The sequence below is a fragment of the Meleagris gallopavo genome, chromosome 5 (genome assembly GCF_905368555.1).
Source record: "Meleagris gallopavo chromosome 5, MGAL_WU_HG_1.1, whole genome shotgun sequence".
In the NCBI taxonomy this organism is placed as follows: domain Eukaryota; kingdom Metazoa; phylum Chordata; class Aves; order Galliformes; family Phasianidae; genus Meleagris; species Meleagris gallopavo.
The window spans coordinates 57,769,913-57,788,072 of record NC_139408.1 but is presented as its reverse complement, the minus strand read 5'-3'; the positions used below and the strand labels follow the sequence as shown (position 1 = coordinate 57,788,072).

Below are 18,160 nucleotides of genomic sequence, written 5' to 3'. Positions count from 1 at the left end.
TGCAGTTTTGCTTCTCTGCTATAGAGAACCCCTGAAGTGCCCCTGAGTAATGGATCTGAGGCTTTCAGGCTGGACAGCAGTCTGAAAAGCAGTCAGAACCCAGCCCTGAGAGGCATGTTGATAATACAGGGGGTAAGAAGCATAGGGAGCAGGGCCAGTCGGGGTACTGCATCAGTACCAGTGCCACCAAAAAAGGGCAGAGAGTCTTAGTAATTGGGGACTCCTTGCTGGGGGGCACGGAGGCTCCCACGTGGGAACCTCTCCAGAGAGGTGTGCTGTCTTCCAGGCTAGAGATGCCAACCTGTGCAGCCTGCTGAAGGAGCTGCTCTGCAGGGGGTTGGACTCGATGATCTCTAGAGGTCCCTTCCAACCCCTACAATTCTGTGACACTTTGCCCCTCAACAAGAGACAAATCCCCCAACTCTTCAAAACTGAGAACTCCAGAAAAGAAGGCAGTGATTCAACAACTTTATTCTATCTCCCATGCATTTCACAACTTGCAGACGTGGTATTTTTCTGCCAGCTGAAGAATTATTTTGAAGAAATAGTTTAGTGTTAGCTGCATACACAATCCCAATATAAACCATAAAATGCAAGTAGCTGCAGGTAAAGAAAACACAAATCACACATGAGACTTCTTCCCTAAAGCTCCTGTTCTGCAGACACAAGTTACAAACCCATTTTTATTAAGATTTACCCAACAGCTGAACTAGAAGCACACAGTGTGCTTGCTTGAATAAGGGTACTGTGCTGGCCTGTGTTTTTGGAAGCACAGAGGCAGTCTGCTAAGAACACCATTATCTGAAATGGAAGAAAGATAAGGTTAAACCAAAGGCACGCAGCAGACACAAACTGATGTGCTTCAAGTGGTTCACTTTCAAGTTGCAGATCAGTCCTGAGAAGAGAGTTGCCAACAGGAACACAGCATACGAGCCCCAAATCTGCATTCCAATGCCTTCTGTTAAATAACCGTGGCAGTGCTACAACAAAAGGCAGGAGAATCATTTCATTTCAAGAATGACTGAGTATCATAAATACTGAAATAAATATTGAAATAAAGTCAGTAGAAGCACATACCCTGATCCACGCTGACATCTGACACAAAGCTGACAAACTGCTCACCCTGAAACAAAGCAGAAAAGTGTACATGAAAATACCCAAGTTAATCAGAATCGATTGTCTTCTGATTTGCCTGCTGAGTCATTATTTAGTTGCACGTTGACCAACTGTCTGCTCATGCCTGGTTTCCCTTTGGATTAATTTACTTTTATCTTCTATTCTGTCTGTTACTTCAGTAAGCACCCATTTCCCATGAAGCACCTCCAGAACTGACATCACTCCACACAGGACAACTACCAAATCCTTGGCAAAATCCCTTGACTTAAACCTGCTGACACAGAATATAAACAAAAGTAACTAAAATTCATCAGTTATTTACAGCCAAACAACTGGAACTCTATTAAAGATATCACTAATTAAGCAATTTGGACACTTCCTAAATCAAAAAATTAGCCTATTGAATAAAAAGTATAAGAACTGAGAGATATTCAAACAGTTGAGTTTAGCTGCAATTTACACACAAGTAAAGAAGACCAGGCTATCTGCCACGTATTTTCTGCTGGTTCTGACATTTCCCTGTTATTATGAAACTTTAGCATTAAGTATTGATTAACCTTAAAAGAAAAGAGAATTCTAAACATTAAGACTACATAAATTTCTAAAGACTGAGTTGCAGAAGTGGACATTCACCAGTAGAGGCCTGCACACTGCTTCAATATGCAGAAAGGAGCTGGTACTGTACGTTTCCAATAGAAAACTTATTAATCCTAAAATAAGCACTTTATTTCATGCATTTCTTGGCATGGGGTAATAGGAAAATCAGTTGTAGGAAATCAACTGCACACAGTTTAAAGATTCAGGTAGTGTTGTAAACAGGCAAACAATGCCAGGCTTCCTATAAGAGCCACCAAAAAAGTAACATTTCAATGTAGCACAGCACTTTAAGCATTTGAAACCTAGAAGTAAACTTTGCTCAGGAAACTACACCAGGTGAGGTGCACACATGCTGCAGCTGTCCCACCCTGCCCTTGAAGTGTGCCTGTTTGACAACAAACAAGTACGGGAGTCCTACCAAAACTTACAGGTAGAAGGAAGGATGAAACCATGATGAAACTGGTTCAGTGGATTTCCATTCCTGGTCTTTGATAAAGTTTATGAAATCAGTTTTCATCCTGGTATTTCCTAAGCACTCCATCTTTATAGCTGTTAAAGAACAACAACAACAAAGTCCATTATTTTATGCAGTCTAAACATGCAACATTTGCTTACACTCAGCATCTGCCCCTACGTGATTCCGCCTTAATTTTTGCTTTTAGTCTCTAAAATGTTATCTGACAAACTTGAACACAACCAGTTCTAAGAATCTCGGCTTGCTTCAGGTTGCAATTCCACGAGAAGATAACGATCTGCCTCATGCACTTGCCACACAACAACATTAATACCAACCTACAGAGAAAAGGTTGCAAAACAGAAACACACAGGAAAAGGCAGAATAAATATGGCCTGAAGGGAAAAGGGAAAAAATAACAGTGGCATTCATTGTAAGCTCACAGTAGATAAAGCAGTGGTTATTTCAGGGTCTCATTCTTCAAGAGCATGGTAAATCCCATTGGCTTGTATCAGAAAACATAGACATTTCCTCCTCCTCCAAAAAGTCACGTTGCATACACACTGATAGATGGTAAGAAGAGCTGTTATGACAAATTGTCCCCTTAATCCTGTAAGTAAACAGTTATTTTCATAATAACTGTTATTTTCATAATGTACACCTAAATAAAAGCAAATATGCCCAAGTAAACTGTCACCAAACACAAACTTGTGTGTATCAAAGTATGGCACAGCCCTAAAGAAGGGCACCTGGACAGAAAGGGAGATTTCCCCATGGGTAGAAGAGATGTCAGGTGATAACCATTCCCCTCATTTCCTTTGGCTGTAGCACTTTAAAGAAAGCTACTTTTTTATTTTGTGACCACATGACGTGCAGTTTTCAGCCCAACAGACCACACTGGGTAATTACATGATGTAGGCTGGCAGAGGGAATCTGACACATTGCTGGCAGCATGGAAAAATCCAGCCTGGCTTTCGGTGAGGGTTGGAGATCCTTGGGTCTAACAAGGAGGAGTGCAGGATCCTACAGCTGGGGAGAAATAACCTCATGGAGCTGCGCAGGTTGGGGCTGAGCTGCTGGAGAGGAGCTGTGAGAAGGACGTGGGGGTTCTGGCTGACCAACGATTGACCAACAGCTGCCAAACGGATGATGACCGGCTGTGAATGTCGGTCTGTGGCTGGCACTGGGGCAGCAGTGTGTCCTGGGATGGACGGAGCACGGCCAGCAGGGCGAGAAAGACGCTCCTCCTGCTCTGCTCCGCCCTGACGAGACCACTCCTGAAGCACTGGGGGCTCCTCACCGACGGGCCTGGCTCAGCCCAGCGGCAATTCCCACCGCGTGCCGTCCCACAGTTCCGTCACCGGGCTCGGTTTGCGCAGCACGCCCCAGGCCTGCAGCCGCCCCGCAGCCGCCATTTTGCGCCGCGCCCTCACTACACAACTTCCGGGGACGCTGAGCATGCGCACAAACTTTGCGCCCTGTGACAGCAAGGAGGTAGGGGCGGGCTCAGAGAACGCGAAAGCCTATCGGAAGGCGAGTTAAGTGAGGAGGCGGGCTCGTCAGCGATGAATTTGGCCAATGGAGAGCCAGCGTTCTGCTTCCGCTGCTACGGGCGGTGCTGCCGCCATGTTTGTTATGGGCCGCGTGAGGGCTCCTTTCTTTCCTTGCATCTTTCAGTGGGCTCTTTGCGATAATTTCATATCGTAGAGTCACAGAATGGCCTGGGTTGCAAAGGAGCACAATGCTCATCCAGTTCCAATCCCCTGCTATGTGCAGGGTCGCCAACCAGCAGCCCAGGCTGCCCAGAGCCACATCCAGCCTGGCTTTGAATGCCTACAGGGATGGGGCAAATACTATATCCCGCCATTTGTAGCCTTGCCAGGTGAAGCAAGCTAGCCTGAAGCACCCATGAGAGCAGTTAAAAAATGATTATTACTTCAAAGGCACGCCGAGCTCCTTATGGAAACAGCTTGACAGACCCCCAAAAGGATGACCGTATCACTTCATACCTCCTCCGCCACTTCTGGGCTCACAATTACCGTGTGGTCACTGGTTGCTGATCTGCTTCCATGTGCTTTTTCAACGTAGCCACAGAGGGGCAGAGTTGAGGCTGCTTCGTGGCAGCGAGGAGAGCGAAACGAGCCCTCTTCGCTTAGAACCGATCCTCATGTCCCGCTAGGGGCATCCTGCTCTGTATCCAGGTGCTCAACAGGAAGGCTCTTTTCTTGTCTAATAACGGTCTCCTTTCTTTCTAGGTTGTCTTTCTAAGGAGCTGAGGGACAGGGAATGTTGTGGTCAGCCTATGTTTCTTCCCCCTGCACACAACCACAATATTTGTGGCCGTTTTGGCCAAAGTTGGGCTCACATCCAGTTAGAAAGGAGAATAAGTATTGCTGATGCACAGAAAGAGTCTGAAGCACGCGCTTATGAGTTATTAGAGACAAAAGAGGAATCACGAGGCTCTGAACTGTTCTGAATACTGATCAGAGAAGGGGAGATGCAGCCATGAGACACGGAACATAGGAAAGACCAATGCATTGCAGTGGATGCCCCATCCCTGCAGGCATTCAAGGCCAGGCTGGATGTGGCTCTGGGCAGCCTGGGCTGCTGGTTGGCGACCTGCACACAGCAGGGGGTTGAAACTGGATGAGCATTGTGCTCCTTTGCAACCCAGGCCATTCTGTGATTCTTCTCTTGATGACATCTGCGCCTCAGACAAATAGATCCCAAATAGGTAGGAGTGGGAGTAGGAGGTGTCCTTCTTCGGGGCTTTGATTTCTTTTGAACTGGAAATGAAAAAAAAGACCAAAGCACATGAACGTCTCAATGTTTACCCAAAGTTGAAGCTACAGAGATGAACAAGTTTTGCCAATTCAACCAGTTGTGTAAGTGGTCACACATGGGGAAAAAAAAAGTATCTATACACACACACACACACACAATCCTTATTATACATCCTTGTTCCTGCATTTTTAATTTTTTTTTTTTCCCTCTTAAGTACCCTTACACGTCCTGACAAAAAGAACTAAACCAGACAGATGATCATAGGAGCACTGTGGCTGCCCACCTGGGGCTGACCAATTTGAGAGAGCAGAATGCTGGCCAGGTAATTATTCCAAAATGTGGACCAAGCTCTGCAGTCCCTGAACAAGGTGCAGCAACAGAACCCTGACCTCATTTACTGAGCCTGCGTTTATGAAATGCTGAGAGATTATGCAGAGTGCTCCTATGAGTCAGGAGACATGCAGTCATTGTCCCAGAGCCCAAGGTGAAAGCAGGCTGACCCTGAAAGTCACAACAAGCCTGGGGCTGCATTCTGTACTGCTGTAGGAAGACAAACTGATCTTGCCTAATTTATTTGGCTGTTTCTGAGCTTTGGCCTTATCGGAAAATTGGCCACTCTGAACAGTTTTATGGGCTTCAGCATCTGAAGAATTAAAGTCAAGAGCTAATTGCTTTTCTGCGGCTCTGAATTTCATTACAGGAAAGCAGTCTATGCATCAGCACTTCCTCCTATGGGAAGTGCTACCTTCCAAGGGGAAATAATTTGACCCTATCTATCTCCACTGAGCACACAGAGGGTGCTGTGAAGTCCCAGGGCCAGGTGAAACTTGCTGCCTGGGAAGGAGGCTTTCACATTGAGCACAGCTGGGGAGGATGAGCAGACATCACCCACCTCCACAGGGGACTGTGCTGGGAGAAACCTGTTCCCATCAGACAGTCTCATCCTCTGCTTCCCAGTACCTGCCTCAGAATGGGGCTTGGATTCCCCAAAACTTCATTCTAAGAGCTGCACTGCCTCAGCTTCTGCTGTTATGCAATTCAGTCTTGACTGCAGTTTGTGTCGTAGAATCACAGAATCCTAGAATGGCCTGGGTTGCAAAGGAGCACAATGCTCACCCAGTTCCAACCCCCTGCTGTGTGCAGGTCGCCAACCAGCAGCCCAGGCTGCCCAGAGCCACATCCAGCCTGGCCTTGAATGCCTGCAGGGATGGGGCATCCACAGCCTCCTTGGGCAACCTGTTCCACTGCCTCACCACCCTCTGGCTGAAAACCTAAATCTGATGCACAGTAAGATCTGCTGCTCTCACCTTGGAAAACTGCTTGAAAGACCTCGGAATTACAGCAGCCCCTCTCACAGCCATTACCCACAAGCCTGTTCCTTTCTGTGCCAAGGAACTCCAGTAACCGCTAATTATTCAGTAATTAAGTGTCTCTCTAGGGTCGTAATTGTAAATCTGGCCTCTCCCAGTCACTGTTTGCTCATTAGGTAGCAGTTTTCTCAACGCAAAAGCAAATTCTCTTCTTTACATTTGATTGGATTACAAAATTGCTTTAAACTCAGTGGAGATGATTAGGAAAAGTGTGGTTTTGCGCAATAGTTGCTATGGGAACTAAAGTAGAGAGATCTTTATAAACCAAAAAGTCAAGCAGATTGTGTTTCAGACAATTAATATTGTCTCACTTGTTTATTCATTTGCTTTAACTTCTTTCTTACAGTATTCTGAAATAGCTTTTATCTCTTTTTTAGCATCAAATGCTGTGTCAAAGGGATTCTGCTCCCTTAGGGGTTTCACCCCTCTCTTCTCTTTGCCAGGCTGGATGTGGCTCTGGGCAGCCTGGGCTGCTGGTTGGCGACCTGCACGCAGCAGGGGGTTGGAACTGGATGAGCACTGTGCTCCTTTGCAACCCAGGACATTCTAGGATTCTGTGATTCTCTTGAAGGCCACTGGAAGCCCTAATTAGCTTCATTCCCTCACTGGCTTCACCTTGGGGCTCAGGACATCTCAGGGGGCTTCCAGGTAGATTGCGGTGTGGGCATGGGATGCGTCAGTGGGGGCTGCATCCAAAGAAGGGCAGCAAAGCTATAAGGGTGTGGGGCACAAGTCTTATGAGGAATGGCTGAGGGACCCAAACTGCTGAACTACCAGTTTCCAGTCTGATCAACCACCAAATTTCCAACCTGATCGAAGTCAGGGATGAGTGCGATGACCTCACAGAAACACAGTGTGAGGCAAACCTCCTTTTCTTGGTAGCTTCGGTCTTTATCTACTGAACTGATTTGAGCAGAAACCTTCCAGAATACTTGTTCCATGGCAGCTAGTTGGCCTGGAACACGTCACTGTGCAAGATTGCGGCTTGGGAAGTGAGAAGAAACTGAAAGTTTGCAGTAGGAAATGTCAGGCAGCCAGAAATGTAAGTGTTGCTGCTTCCTCTGCTGATTGATAGCATGATGTTGTGAAAGATGCACAAACCAGGACTTACAGTACATAGCAAAGCATGGGATGGCTGGGCTGAGTGTTATACTGCACGCTCCTCTGCAGAGCCATGCTCAACATGACCATCTCCTGCCTTCCAGGAATTGATTTGCTGCAATAAGATGTAAATCCTTCACAGCCTGATGGTTTGGCATCGCTTTGCACCAATATGAAAGTTCCTCGTGGTTCCAGGAGATAGGGACTATTTTGCTTCTTGAAACTCATGTGCTGTATTTTAACAACAAGAAACCTGTTGCCCTGAGGCCAGCACAGAAATCTGCCTAAGGGTGTCCAAAGGCATATGAGGGAAAATGATATGAAGATATTTTTCTTTCACAGTGCCTCTTTTGCAAGAGGAAGGTCTGTGCAGATATTCTTGTGCTGGCTTAGGAGCTCCTGCAAATGCTTGTTTGAGCAACAGGGAAATAGGGCAGCTTTAACTGTGAAAGACACGACACCATGATATGGCAATGAAAACATCCCAGTTTGGGCCCAGTTTCTCTCTTTAAAACATCACAAGGCCAGGGAGATGTCAGCAGGGCTTATATCTGTGCTGTCACTATGAGAAATGCTTTTGTAACCAGAATATTGTTGTCACACCTATGGCTCTACGATTCTCTTTGATTCTATGGGATTAGATTCGATTATCTTCCCCAGATACCAAGGCCAGAAGGGCCATGGGGAGAGGGGGAAGTGGTCCCATTCTCTGCATAACCCCTGGCATCCGGATGCTCTTCACGAGCTGCAGTCACACTTCAGTGCCTTTAGAGAGTCATGCTGTTCTTCCCTTCACTGCTCTCCACTGTGGCTGACAGCCCGAGAGGTTACACCAAGCTGCCTGCAGGGTAAGAGCTGGCCAAGCTAGCATTCTCTCTGCTAATTCAGATAGAAACCTATTTACATTAACGAAGTATGGATCTATTCATCCATTTGCAATAAATAAATAAATAAATAAAAAATCTGGAGTCATTTTCGTATGCTTTAAGGGAATAATTGAGTCAATGATTCCATAATAAGAGCTCTGCCCTCTGTTCCACAGAGGGTGTTCTCTCTGGCACACATATCTGCATTTCTGTTTTGAAGAGCTGTGTATGATGTGCCCACACATTACTTACCGAGGGTGCTGTAACTGCCGTGTAGGCTGATGCAAAATGTTCCTTCACCCACCGGTCCCTGCCTGCTTCTGCCTTAAAATGTCATTGAGAAACCAAGCAAGAAGCCACGCTTTTTAGAGAATCTTCTTCCCAGAAGTCCACTCCAGCGTGTGCCTCACTCACCTGCAGGCAGCAGTGGGAACAACTGGGCTAAAAAAGGCGTTGTAGAGCAAAGTGTGTTCTTGTGGTAGGGCTCTGTCTGCTAACAGAGAAGAGGGAGATGGAAGCAGGCATGAGGAAGCTTCACTGCAGTCATCACAAATGCTTTCTTCAACCAGAGTATGCTGAATCAATCTAAACCACAGAATCACAGAATCTCTCAGGTTGGAAAAGACCTCGGACATCATCGAGTCCAACCCCAACCCATCCCCACCCTTGGGGTGAACCAGAAACCACACAGTGCCTCTCTATGTGAGAAGGCAGAGAAGTGGGGGGAATTTGATAAAATGGGGCCACAAAGGGCGTTCTTCCCTCTCGCTCACAACTGTCTCTCATTTTCATGTATTTCTGCTCTCCTCCCATGTCTACAACAGCCCACTTTGAGTAGCCAATACAACACTCCCCAAGAGAAACTGTTTAATTTCCTTGGTAGTGCAATGCGATGCAGTGATAGCGGGGAGGTGATCTGTCACTGCCACGGAGGTGAGCTCCGCTCTTTAGCAAGATCTGTCACTGCTGATGGATTGCATTGCAGTGCCCAACTGCAGCCCCATGAATCTGCTGCCTGCTGCGTGCACGCTGCTTGCCACCATGCCTTCTGCAGCAGCACCTCCTGCTCACAAATGGCATGGTAATGGCAGGCACGTTCATTCCCAGCCCTTACTCATGCAACGCTTGCTGTGTTTTGGGAGAAAATCATTGCAGGATGTACTTCCTCTTCATGAAGACCAGTTTCACCAAATTCAAAGCAGATACGAGCTGCTAGAAACTCTGAGCAGAGAGTGTGCATTATGAAGAGTTTCAGGAGGTATTCCTAGAAAGCCCCAGCACCACGAGCTGGCTCGAAGCTGCCAGAGCTCAGAGCATGACACGCTGCCTTGCACAGCTTGTCACTGCCACGCATGCCCTGGTGTGAGCAGCTGGCCCCGTGCCGACACCACCAGCGAGCTCCCAGAGTGCGGCGGCCAGCAGAGAAAATCCACTCTAATGAAATGCTTCCCTGCAGTAATTGGATTTCCACTGTAAACGAAGTCATTACGCTGCACGTCCTTGCGCTTCTGGAGCTGAGGCAAAGCCAGCGAGCTGCAGCCTTGCTGATGGACCGCTGGCTGCAGTGGGCAGCACAGAGCTGCTGATGTGGAATCGGATCACAGAATCACGGCACGGTTGGGTTGGAAGGGACCCAAAGCCCCACCAGCCCCATCCCTGCCTTGGGCTGTGTGACCCCCAGCTCAGGCTTCCTAGGGCCCATCCGTGGCCTTGGGCACCTCCAGGGATGGGGCAACCAGCCCACGGGGACAACCAGCAATCCCTACAGGGGAAGATTTAAGGTCCCTTCCAACCCAACCATTCTTCAACTCGGTGATTCTACCATCTTATACCCCTGGAATGGTGTTCTGCAATAGGAATCTTCCAAACTGGGCATTTAGAGACCTACAGGTGTAAAAACAACGGGCTGCACACATCCGGCTTTGGTTCAGTTCACCGCTGTGAGCATCTGTTTGCTCAGTGACCCAAGATGCAAAATCATCACACATTCATACAGAAGAACATGGGCTCAGGGAATGCACTTCTAACACTGCCATTTAATTTATGCACAACAATCAGATTAGTAAATGAATATACGCCGAGCCCCATCAGCCCTTGCACTCCATGAATACTTCTCCATTCTTGCATCTGGATGTCTGACAGTTTGTTTACATGAGCACCCAGACGAAAAACTCAAATCGTTTGGCTTAGCATCAAGAGCAGCCTCTAGTTGAGCAGTGGCAGCTCCCAATGAATTTTAATGGGCTGTTAACAATGCACACGTGTTTTGTTGTTGTCAGTGGAAGCGTGTGAAGGGACAGATGACACACACGTGCTGTGCGCTCCTCTTCTGGAGACATGAAGGCTCAGGGGAGACCTCATTGCTCTCTATGGCCACCTGAGAGGTGGTGGTGGTGGTGGTGGTGGTGAGGTGGGGGTTGGCCCCGCTCCCAGGTAACAGTGATGAGAGGTGACAGCCTCAAGTTGTGCCAGGGGAGGGTCAGCTTGGATATTAGGAAGCATTTCTTCTCCAAAAGAGCAGTAATACATTGGAAAGGGCTGCCCAGAGAGGTGGTGCTGCCCCATCCTGCAGACACCAAGGTGAGGGGATGGGCTGTGAGCACTGATGGAGCTGTGGGTGTCTCTGTGCACTGCAGGCAGTGGGACCAGATGGCCTTGAAGGGTCCCTTCCAACTCAAACCATGCTGTGATTCCATGATCTCACCATGTAAATGCTGGAGCCCTGCAGCCCCAGGTGAAGCACAGCCCATGGGTTTGCTGGGGAAGGGCACATTGCTCAGCACAGCAGGCTGGGACACGAGCCCACCCCAAATACCACCACTGCCCCTCTCCTGCCTCCGCCTGCCTGAACCTGAGGGGATTCTAAAAAAATACCGACAGGGTTTGCCACTCATTGATTAAGTGCTATCCTATCACCACCCCTTAGGGCCCATTGCAGGAGCAGACAGGAGAGTCAGTGTGATGCCTGCTGGCTGACGGCCCTGCGGGGGTGCATGCAGAGGCTGGGGAGGAGCAACTGAAAAGGGATTTGCACCTTCCTCTATTTTAGCAGCGCTTTAGTCAGAGCAGCATGTATTCCTTGGGTATTTTGATGTGTTGCTGTTTGGGAGCACGTCTTCTGGGTGCTCATAGCTGGGGTGTGGAGCAGTCCTCTGCATCGTCCCACAGTGCTGTGGGCTTTGAATGAAGGCAAAGTAGTATTTATTCCTTTCTTGGGTAAAGGTTTTTCCTTAAGCAGGTCTCGTTTCCTGCCACTGCTGTGTGAGTCAGGGCACCCTGTACCAATGGAAGGTTCACAGCCGGTTATTTATGTCAGGGTAGATAATTACAGCCGTTAATTGGGCACTAATGAATCGTGTGCCATCCTTGAGCTGCCTTCTCACTGAACCACAGCTGCAGTGGGAGAGGAGGCCCTCACCGTGCTGCTCGGAGCTGAAGAACCTCTCTGATGTGGGATTTAAGAGCCTGTTTTGAAAGCCAACACGAAGGTGTTTGGAGCCATTGGGGGAGGAGATGGGCTGAGCATCCACAGCACTTGGGAAATATTTTCAAAACACAGACCAAATGAGAGCAGCTTGAAAACCTTCCTGGCCCTTTCAAGCCCATAAACCCTAAGTGAAGTGAGCGGGTCAGGATAACCCGGAGCAGAAAACAGCCCAAACTGGGGCACTGTTGGTGTCTGGTGAGCAGAGCAGGGCTGTACTGCTCTTCTCTTACATGGAACACCTCCAGGGATGGTGACCCCACTCCCTGAGCTGTGCCACTGCATCACCACTCTTTCAGAGAAGAAATGTTTTCCAGCATCCAACCTGAACCTCCCCTGGCACTGCTTGAGGCCATCGACTCTTTTTCTAGCAGTTACCTGGGAACAGAGGCCAACCCTCTCTACCTCCTTTCAGGTAGGAATGCTAAATGCAGACTCAGGTGTCCCAAGTGCTTGCTTATTTCAAGGGCTGCACCCACAAGCTGGCCCAGGGGCCAAGCACAGTCCATGAGATCCACCTGGAGATGCCTAAATCCTCTCAGATCTGCCCTGGAGACCCCAGGCAGCACAGCCCAGGATGCAAAGGTTCAGAGCAGCACCTGATACGCAGCTATAAATAGAGAGCTTGCTTCCACCGGGAAGTGGCAGAGCAGCAGAGATGGCTTTGCTCTCCTCGGATGGTGCTAAATTTTCCCCAGCTGAATAGCAAAGAAGACAATGAAGATCTCAGATGCTCGGATCCTATTCTCTGTCTGCCTTCGCTTGGTGATTTTGTCTGCCCACCTCCTGCTCCTCCTCCAGCAAACCTCCACCCACGGGCACAGCTGCAGCATCCTCCAGAGAAGGATGACGAGAGCAGGGGAGAGCTGTGGAGATGCTGCTCCTGCCCTGAGCATCCCTCATCCTGCGAAGCTGGCTCTGCTCCATCCCCAGCTAACTGCCAAGCCCTCACAGGCCCTGCAGGCAAAGCACCTTGGTTCCAACCCAAACCCACTCTGTGCCCCCCCTAGACTTTTCCCCAGTGTGAAGCCCCCAGCCCAGGAGGGCACATATGGGCCCTCTCGTGTCCTCACATGCCCTCACTTTTCCCTCCCCAGCATCTTTCTGTGCCGATCCCTTCTGTGCTCTCAGCACGAGCAGATGTTGGAGCTTTTTAAGCCTGCTGCAGGCAGGATCATTTGATCTTCAGATTTCTGAGTGAAGTCAAGTCAGAGCTGGCAATTTCCTTTCAAATCCATTAAGATCCTGCATAATTTTCAATTCACTCCTCTTTTGTGGCAGATGAATAGAGGAGGGTGTTCTCCATCAAAGACAGTTTATTAAAATGCAAATAAACTTCAGGCTGAAGGTCCATCTGAGCACTGGAAATCATATATATCCAAAAAAAATGCAACTTTTGGTCTCAAGAAGAATTGAAGAGCAGAATATTTTTTTGTGGGGGAGCCAAGATGAGCCACGTCAACAGTGCCCACCTCCTCCTACTGAAGGATCCCCCCTGGCATCACCCAAATGCCAGGCAGCCCGAGCTGCCGTTCCCCATACCAGGCGACCTCAGGACTGAGTTGGGCATCTCCTCATGCCTTCGGGACCTGACCACATCCAAAGCACCACTGTCCTGATGGGCACAGCAGGGACACGGCTCAGTGGGCGCAGTAGTGATGAGTCAACAGTCGGGCTTGATGATCTTAGTGATCTTTTCCAACCTTAACGATCCTATGACATCCCAAAACGCTCCGGTTTAGCTGCAGAGCATTCCCAAGGGCTTCAGAGTGAACATGCCAATTGATGGGCTCCTGGAGTGCCTGAGCCCCCCAGGCATTGCCCCACAGCACCCCAGTGCCACCTGCTTGGGCTCAGCGAGAGGAGTCCCTCCACATCCCCATCGCACAGAAGGCAGCACTTCTACACTCACAGCCCTGGGAGTTGTAATGCTGGAGGAGCTCGTGGATGCTCTGGAGGAAGGACCTAATTCAGGTGGCTTGGAGCCTGGTCCGGGGCTTCCCCATGCAGGAGAGGTGTGGCTCAGGTTCCTGGCTGTGTCTGCATGGGGCTGCAAAGTCAGATCCCATTACCCGGCCCTATTCTAAAACCTGGGGCAGCTGCAGGCAGAGGGAGCCAGGAGTGGGACCAGAGGAGAGCTGTGCTGCCTGCTGAAGAATTCCTGTCTGCAGGGGTGTCCCCAGGGCTCTGCCTGCCCTGCTGGGGTGTCACTTGTTGATGGATGTTCCTGTGGCCAAAGCCGTGACCAGAATATGTCGAGGTTGCCATGGCAGCAGGAAGAAGGAAAAAAAAAATGTGAAGAAAGCAGGGAATAGGTATGGGAGTAGTGAGCTTTAAAAAAGGAAGACGAACAAAAAGCCAAGAGCATCCCAATGCCAGCACTGACCTGGTGGAAGTGCCCAATCCCACTGGATCCCCCAGGGTCCCAATTGAGTGCCAGTTCCTAGAGCAGCTGGGCAGCAGCCCTTGAAGCCATCAAATCTCCAGGGGCATCCTGGGCAAGGTGGGTGGACACAGAGCAGTCGTGGGAGGAGGAAACCTTAGAGCCTTCATAACACTCTTAGAGCCAGACAGGAGCAGCTCCAGGACATCCATGAGGCCGTCAAAGGGGATTTGTTCCTAATCTTCTTGTGTAAAACCCCACTGTGTGGCCAACACAGCACCCTCCAAAAGAGCAGCATCAGCCCATGCCAGGGAAGTTGCAGTGAGGACAGCTCAGCCCCCAGTGAATCAGTGTCTCAAGTGATGTCACCCAGTAGGTATTTTCTTTCCCAGTCCTCTCCCACACAGATCAACTGTTCATCTGTGCCAGCATCTGCTGCCGTGCCTGAGGTGGGTGGGTGGCTGCACACCTTCCTGCAGCAGGGCTGGTTCTGGAGCCCTCCATGCACAGGGGTGGATGGGTGGATGGTGTTGCTTTGGAAAGGATCACAGAATCAGAGAATGGGCTGAATTGGAAGGCATCCATGAGGATCATTGAGTCCAACTCCTAAGAAGATCCCAAGACTCCTCAGGCCTCAAGAGACAAAAATTGGACTTTTCTGAAGTTAACCTTGGTGGCGGAAGAGCAGGATGTAGCTGTGATGTGTAGGGGAATCATAGAAGCCTAGAATGGCCTGAGTTGCAAAGGACCACAGTGATCATCTAGTTTCAATCCCCTGCTATGTGCAGGATCACCAACCACTGGAGAAGCACTGCTGGATACCTGTGGACATACTTTTGTCTTCAGGCCCCAAACGAGGACAGATGTTGCCCTCTGTGAGCCTACCTGGGAGAATGTGGGTTTCTCTCCATGCCGCGTTGTTCCATGAGATGGAAAACGGAATTTTGTCAACCTGATGTGTCTTAGTGAGGATTGGTTCCGGGGCTGGGAAAAAGCCTGGCTCGCTTCTCTCACATCTCCTCAACACTCCCACCCCCTTGGTTCATCTGAATGTGTCACTGCATGGCAACAGGCATGGAACACCCACACCAGGGACTGGGAGCAGCAGTTCTCTGCAGGCAGTAAGTGCAGGACCTGCACCTCTGATCCCACGTGAGCCTACAGCCCACCCTCCCCAACAGCCCAAAGTGGAGCACGGGGTCCCCTTGCTGCTGTCCTTCACTGTGGGACTTGCTGGCTCACTTAGCAGCACCCCAAGCCCACCCAGACCTCCCCAAGGGCTCAGTGGGTCTTTCTGTCCCAGCTGTCTCGCTACCCCATCGACATGGGAAGCGATGCTATGGTGGGTGCTGACACTGGATGCCCTCCGTGAAGGCATCTGCCCCTACACCAGGTTCCCCACGTTCCTTTCCAAGCTTTCCAAGCTCCTTCCCAAAGCTCTGAAGTCCACGTGGTGCTGCCACCTGCACAGGAAGCCTTCCAGAAGCCTGGATTTCACCAAGCCCTGGCTGATGCTTATATAGAGTTGATGGTCAACGGCACCAGTTCCATGAGGGCCGCGTCTGCATTAGCACATAACAGATCAGAGTGATGTGAGCAGCTCTGCTAAGCGCTGGTTATCATGTCAGTGACACAAAGAATGCAGGGAAGCAGGCTGACTACCTAAGTTATGCAAAGTGCCTTACCTGGAGACAATTTTCCCATGCAATTACCTTCGTGTTAAACACTGTTACATAATGATCACAGATTTCAGGTCAAATACTCGGTACGTCACGAAAGCATGGTGTGTTTTGACATTTATGGGAATACTTCTTATTTTTAGTTAGTTTGGTTACCATGGCAGCGTGAAGAAGTCTGCACCAGACGCAGCTATACATTAGATTTTGGCCTCCCACTTGATACATCCAAAAACTTTTAAAGTGATTTTCCTCCAGCTCTGAGCCATAAGCCCCCATGGGTGGAGTGAGGCTGGGAAATGAAATAACCTGCATGCTGCTCTTTAATAATGATGTTCCTGAAGCCCCTCTCTGCATCGAATGGAGGCGCTTATTGGGATATGAAGTTTCATTTGCTTAGGTATCACAGCAAAGCAGACTGCACTGCAGAGGTTCGTAGAGGTGGAGTGGGTTTACATCGTGATGTATGAACTAAAAGCAAGCAGAAATTGTTGGAAAACGGGGATATCACAGAAATGGCTTGAGTTGGAAGGGACCCCAAGGATCATCAAGCTCCTGCCAGATCTGCAGGACCGGGGAAAGCTTTGCCAGCAGGGATGTGAGCATGGAGCACGGGGAATGGGTGGCTCCAATGGGTGCTCTGTGCAAGGCAGAGGCAGCGCTGTCTGCAGGGACGCTGCATCTCCAGCCCCAAAAGCTCCTAGCAGAGCCCTCAGCCAGCAGAGAGCGGGGAAGAAGACAGCCAGGCTGTGGGAGGAAGGACAGATTGCTCGGGTGGGATGAGTTCAGTGTTGCTGTTCTCCAAAATGAGTCACAGGTTGGGAAAGTGGGGCATTAATCTCAGGGGAGATGAGTAAGTGGGCAGCACAAAGGCAGCGGTCAAAGGAGCATCACAAATTATCCCCGCAGCTCAGCTCTTCCTGTGTATTAGCAACAGCTAATGAAATCAGAAACTGTCCGATAAAACCTGAAGAAAAACAGGATGGAAATAAATGATGTCACCTCTGAAAGCACTCAGCAAATACAGGATGCTGGTGTGCCACCAGCTTGGATCTCAGTCTGGCTGACTTATCTTCCAAAGTGAATGTCCAGCAAGTGGTGCTGGGAGGTGATGGGGAGATGTTGTCACCATGGTCACTGTCAGCATCTCCAGTGCAAGCCCTGCTTGTTAAAGGAAACGGCCATCAAACACCTGAAATGGTTACGTGTTAATGGTCCTGTTGGTGTTTCTCAGGAGGCCGGGTGACATCAGGTCCTGTAGCACCAAAAGGACACCCAGATCCAGAGCTATTGCTCAGCAGCCAGAGAAGCTTTGTGTCATCGTTTTGGGAACACGGATGGGACAGATGCAGACAGACGCTGCCTGTGATTCAAGCAGCTCCTGACTCAGAGCCACTGAAGTCAGCAGAAAGCCTTTACGTGATGCTGCTGGGCTCGAGAGTCAGCCCCAACCCCACAACTGGCGAATTTCATGGGACCCCATGGATGCTGCTTGCCCAGAATACGTGACACAGTTGTGATGGCACTGATGCCACCACCTATGCATGGAGGAACTCCTCAGGACCACCTGAGTTCAGTGGGATCCAACACCTGCAGTAAGATGCACCTTTCCTTGCAGACCATGAACAGACAGGAGGTGTTTCCAACCTCCAGAACTTCTACATTTCAGAAACAGTGCCACAGGGCCAGAGGTTTCACAGAATCACACAATCACAGAATGGCCCGGGTTGGAAGGGACCTCAAGGATCACGAAGCTCCAACCCCCCACCACAGGCAGGGCCACCAACCTCCACATCTCACAGCAGCCCAGGCTGCCCAGGGCCCCATCCAACCTGGCCTTGAACACCTCCAGGGATGGACGGGGCATCCACAGCCTCTCTGGGCAGCTGTTCCAGCACCTCACCACTCTCACAGCAAACAACTTCCCCCTGACATCCAACTGAAATCTGCCCTCCCTCAACTTCAAACCATTTTGCTTGTCCTGCTAGGGGACACCTTTCAGAAGTGGAGGATCTTGTGCTGATAGTCCCTGTTTCAGTGCTGGGAATTTCAGACCTGGGATGCTGTAGGACATCTCAGCAGGCACTTCTGCTGGAGGCCTCGGCACCAAGCTTGGGCTCCATGACCTGGAAGGGTGGAATGAGGATGGGATGTGGAACTAAAGGTCAGGTGTGCATACAGGAACGAATCAACCAGGATTTCTGCTCTCAGCCAAGAGTTCAACTGCTCAGAGTGGCTGAGAGGAAGGAGGACCAGGCTTTATTCATTGAGTACAGGATGAATTGTGAGTTGCCAATGTCTTAAAGAAATAAAAAAAGGCAACTCTCAT

The 18,160-nt window shown here is 49.6% G+C and overlaps 1 protein-coding gene across 1 annotated transcript; it reads right to left on the bottom strand.

Annotated features, from left to right (window-relative positions):
- Positions 1-448: 448 nt before the first annotated feature.
- TMX1 (thioredoxin related transmembrane protein 1) lies at positions 449-3,615 on the bottom strand. The gene is given in 7 exon segments (XM_085225948.1): positions 449-762; positions 765-801; positions 876-980; positions 1,078-1,123; positions 2,142-2,234; positions 2,236-2,262; positions 3,077-3,615. Coding segments are annotated over 7 exon segments (501 nt in total). The 5' UTR covers positions 3,217-3,615; the 3' UTR covers positions 449-709.
- Between the last annotated feature and the right edge of the window lie 14,545 nt (positions 3,616-18,160).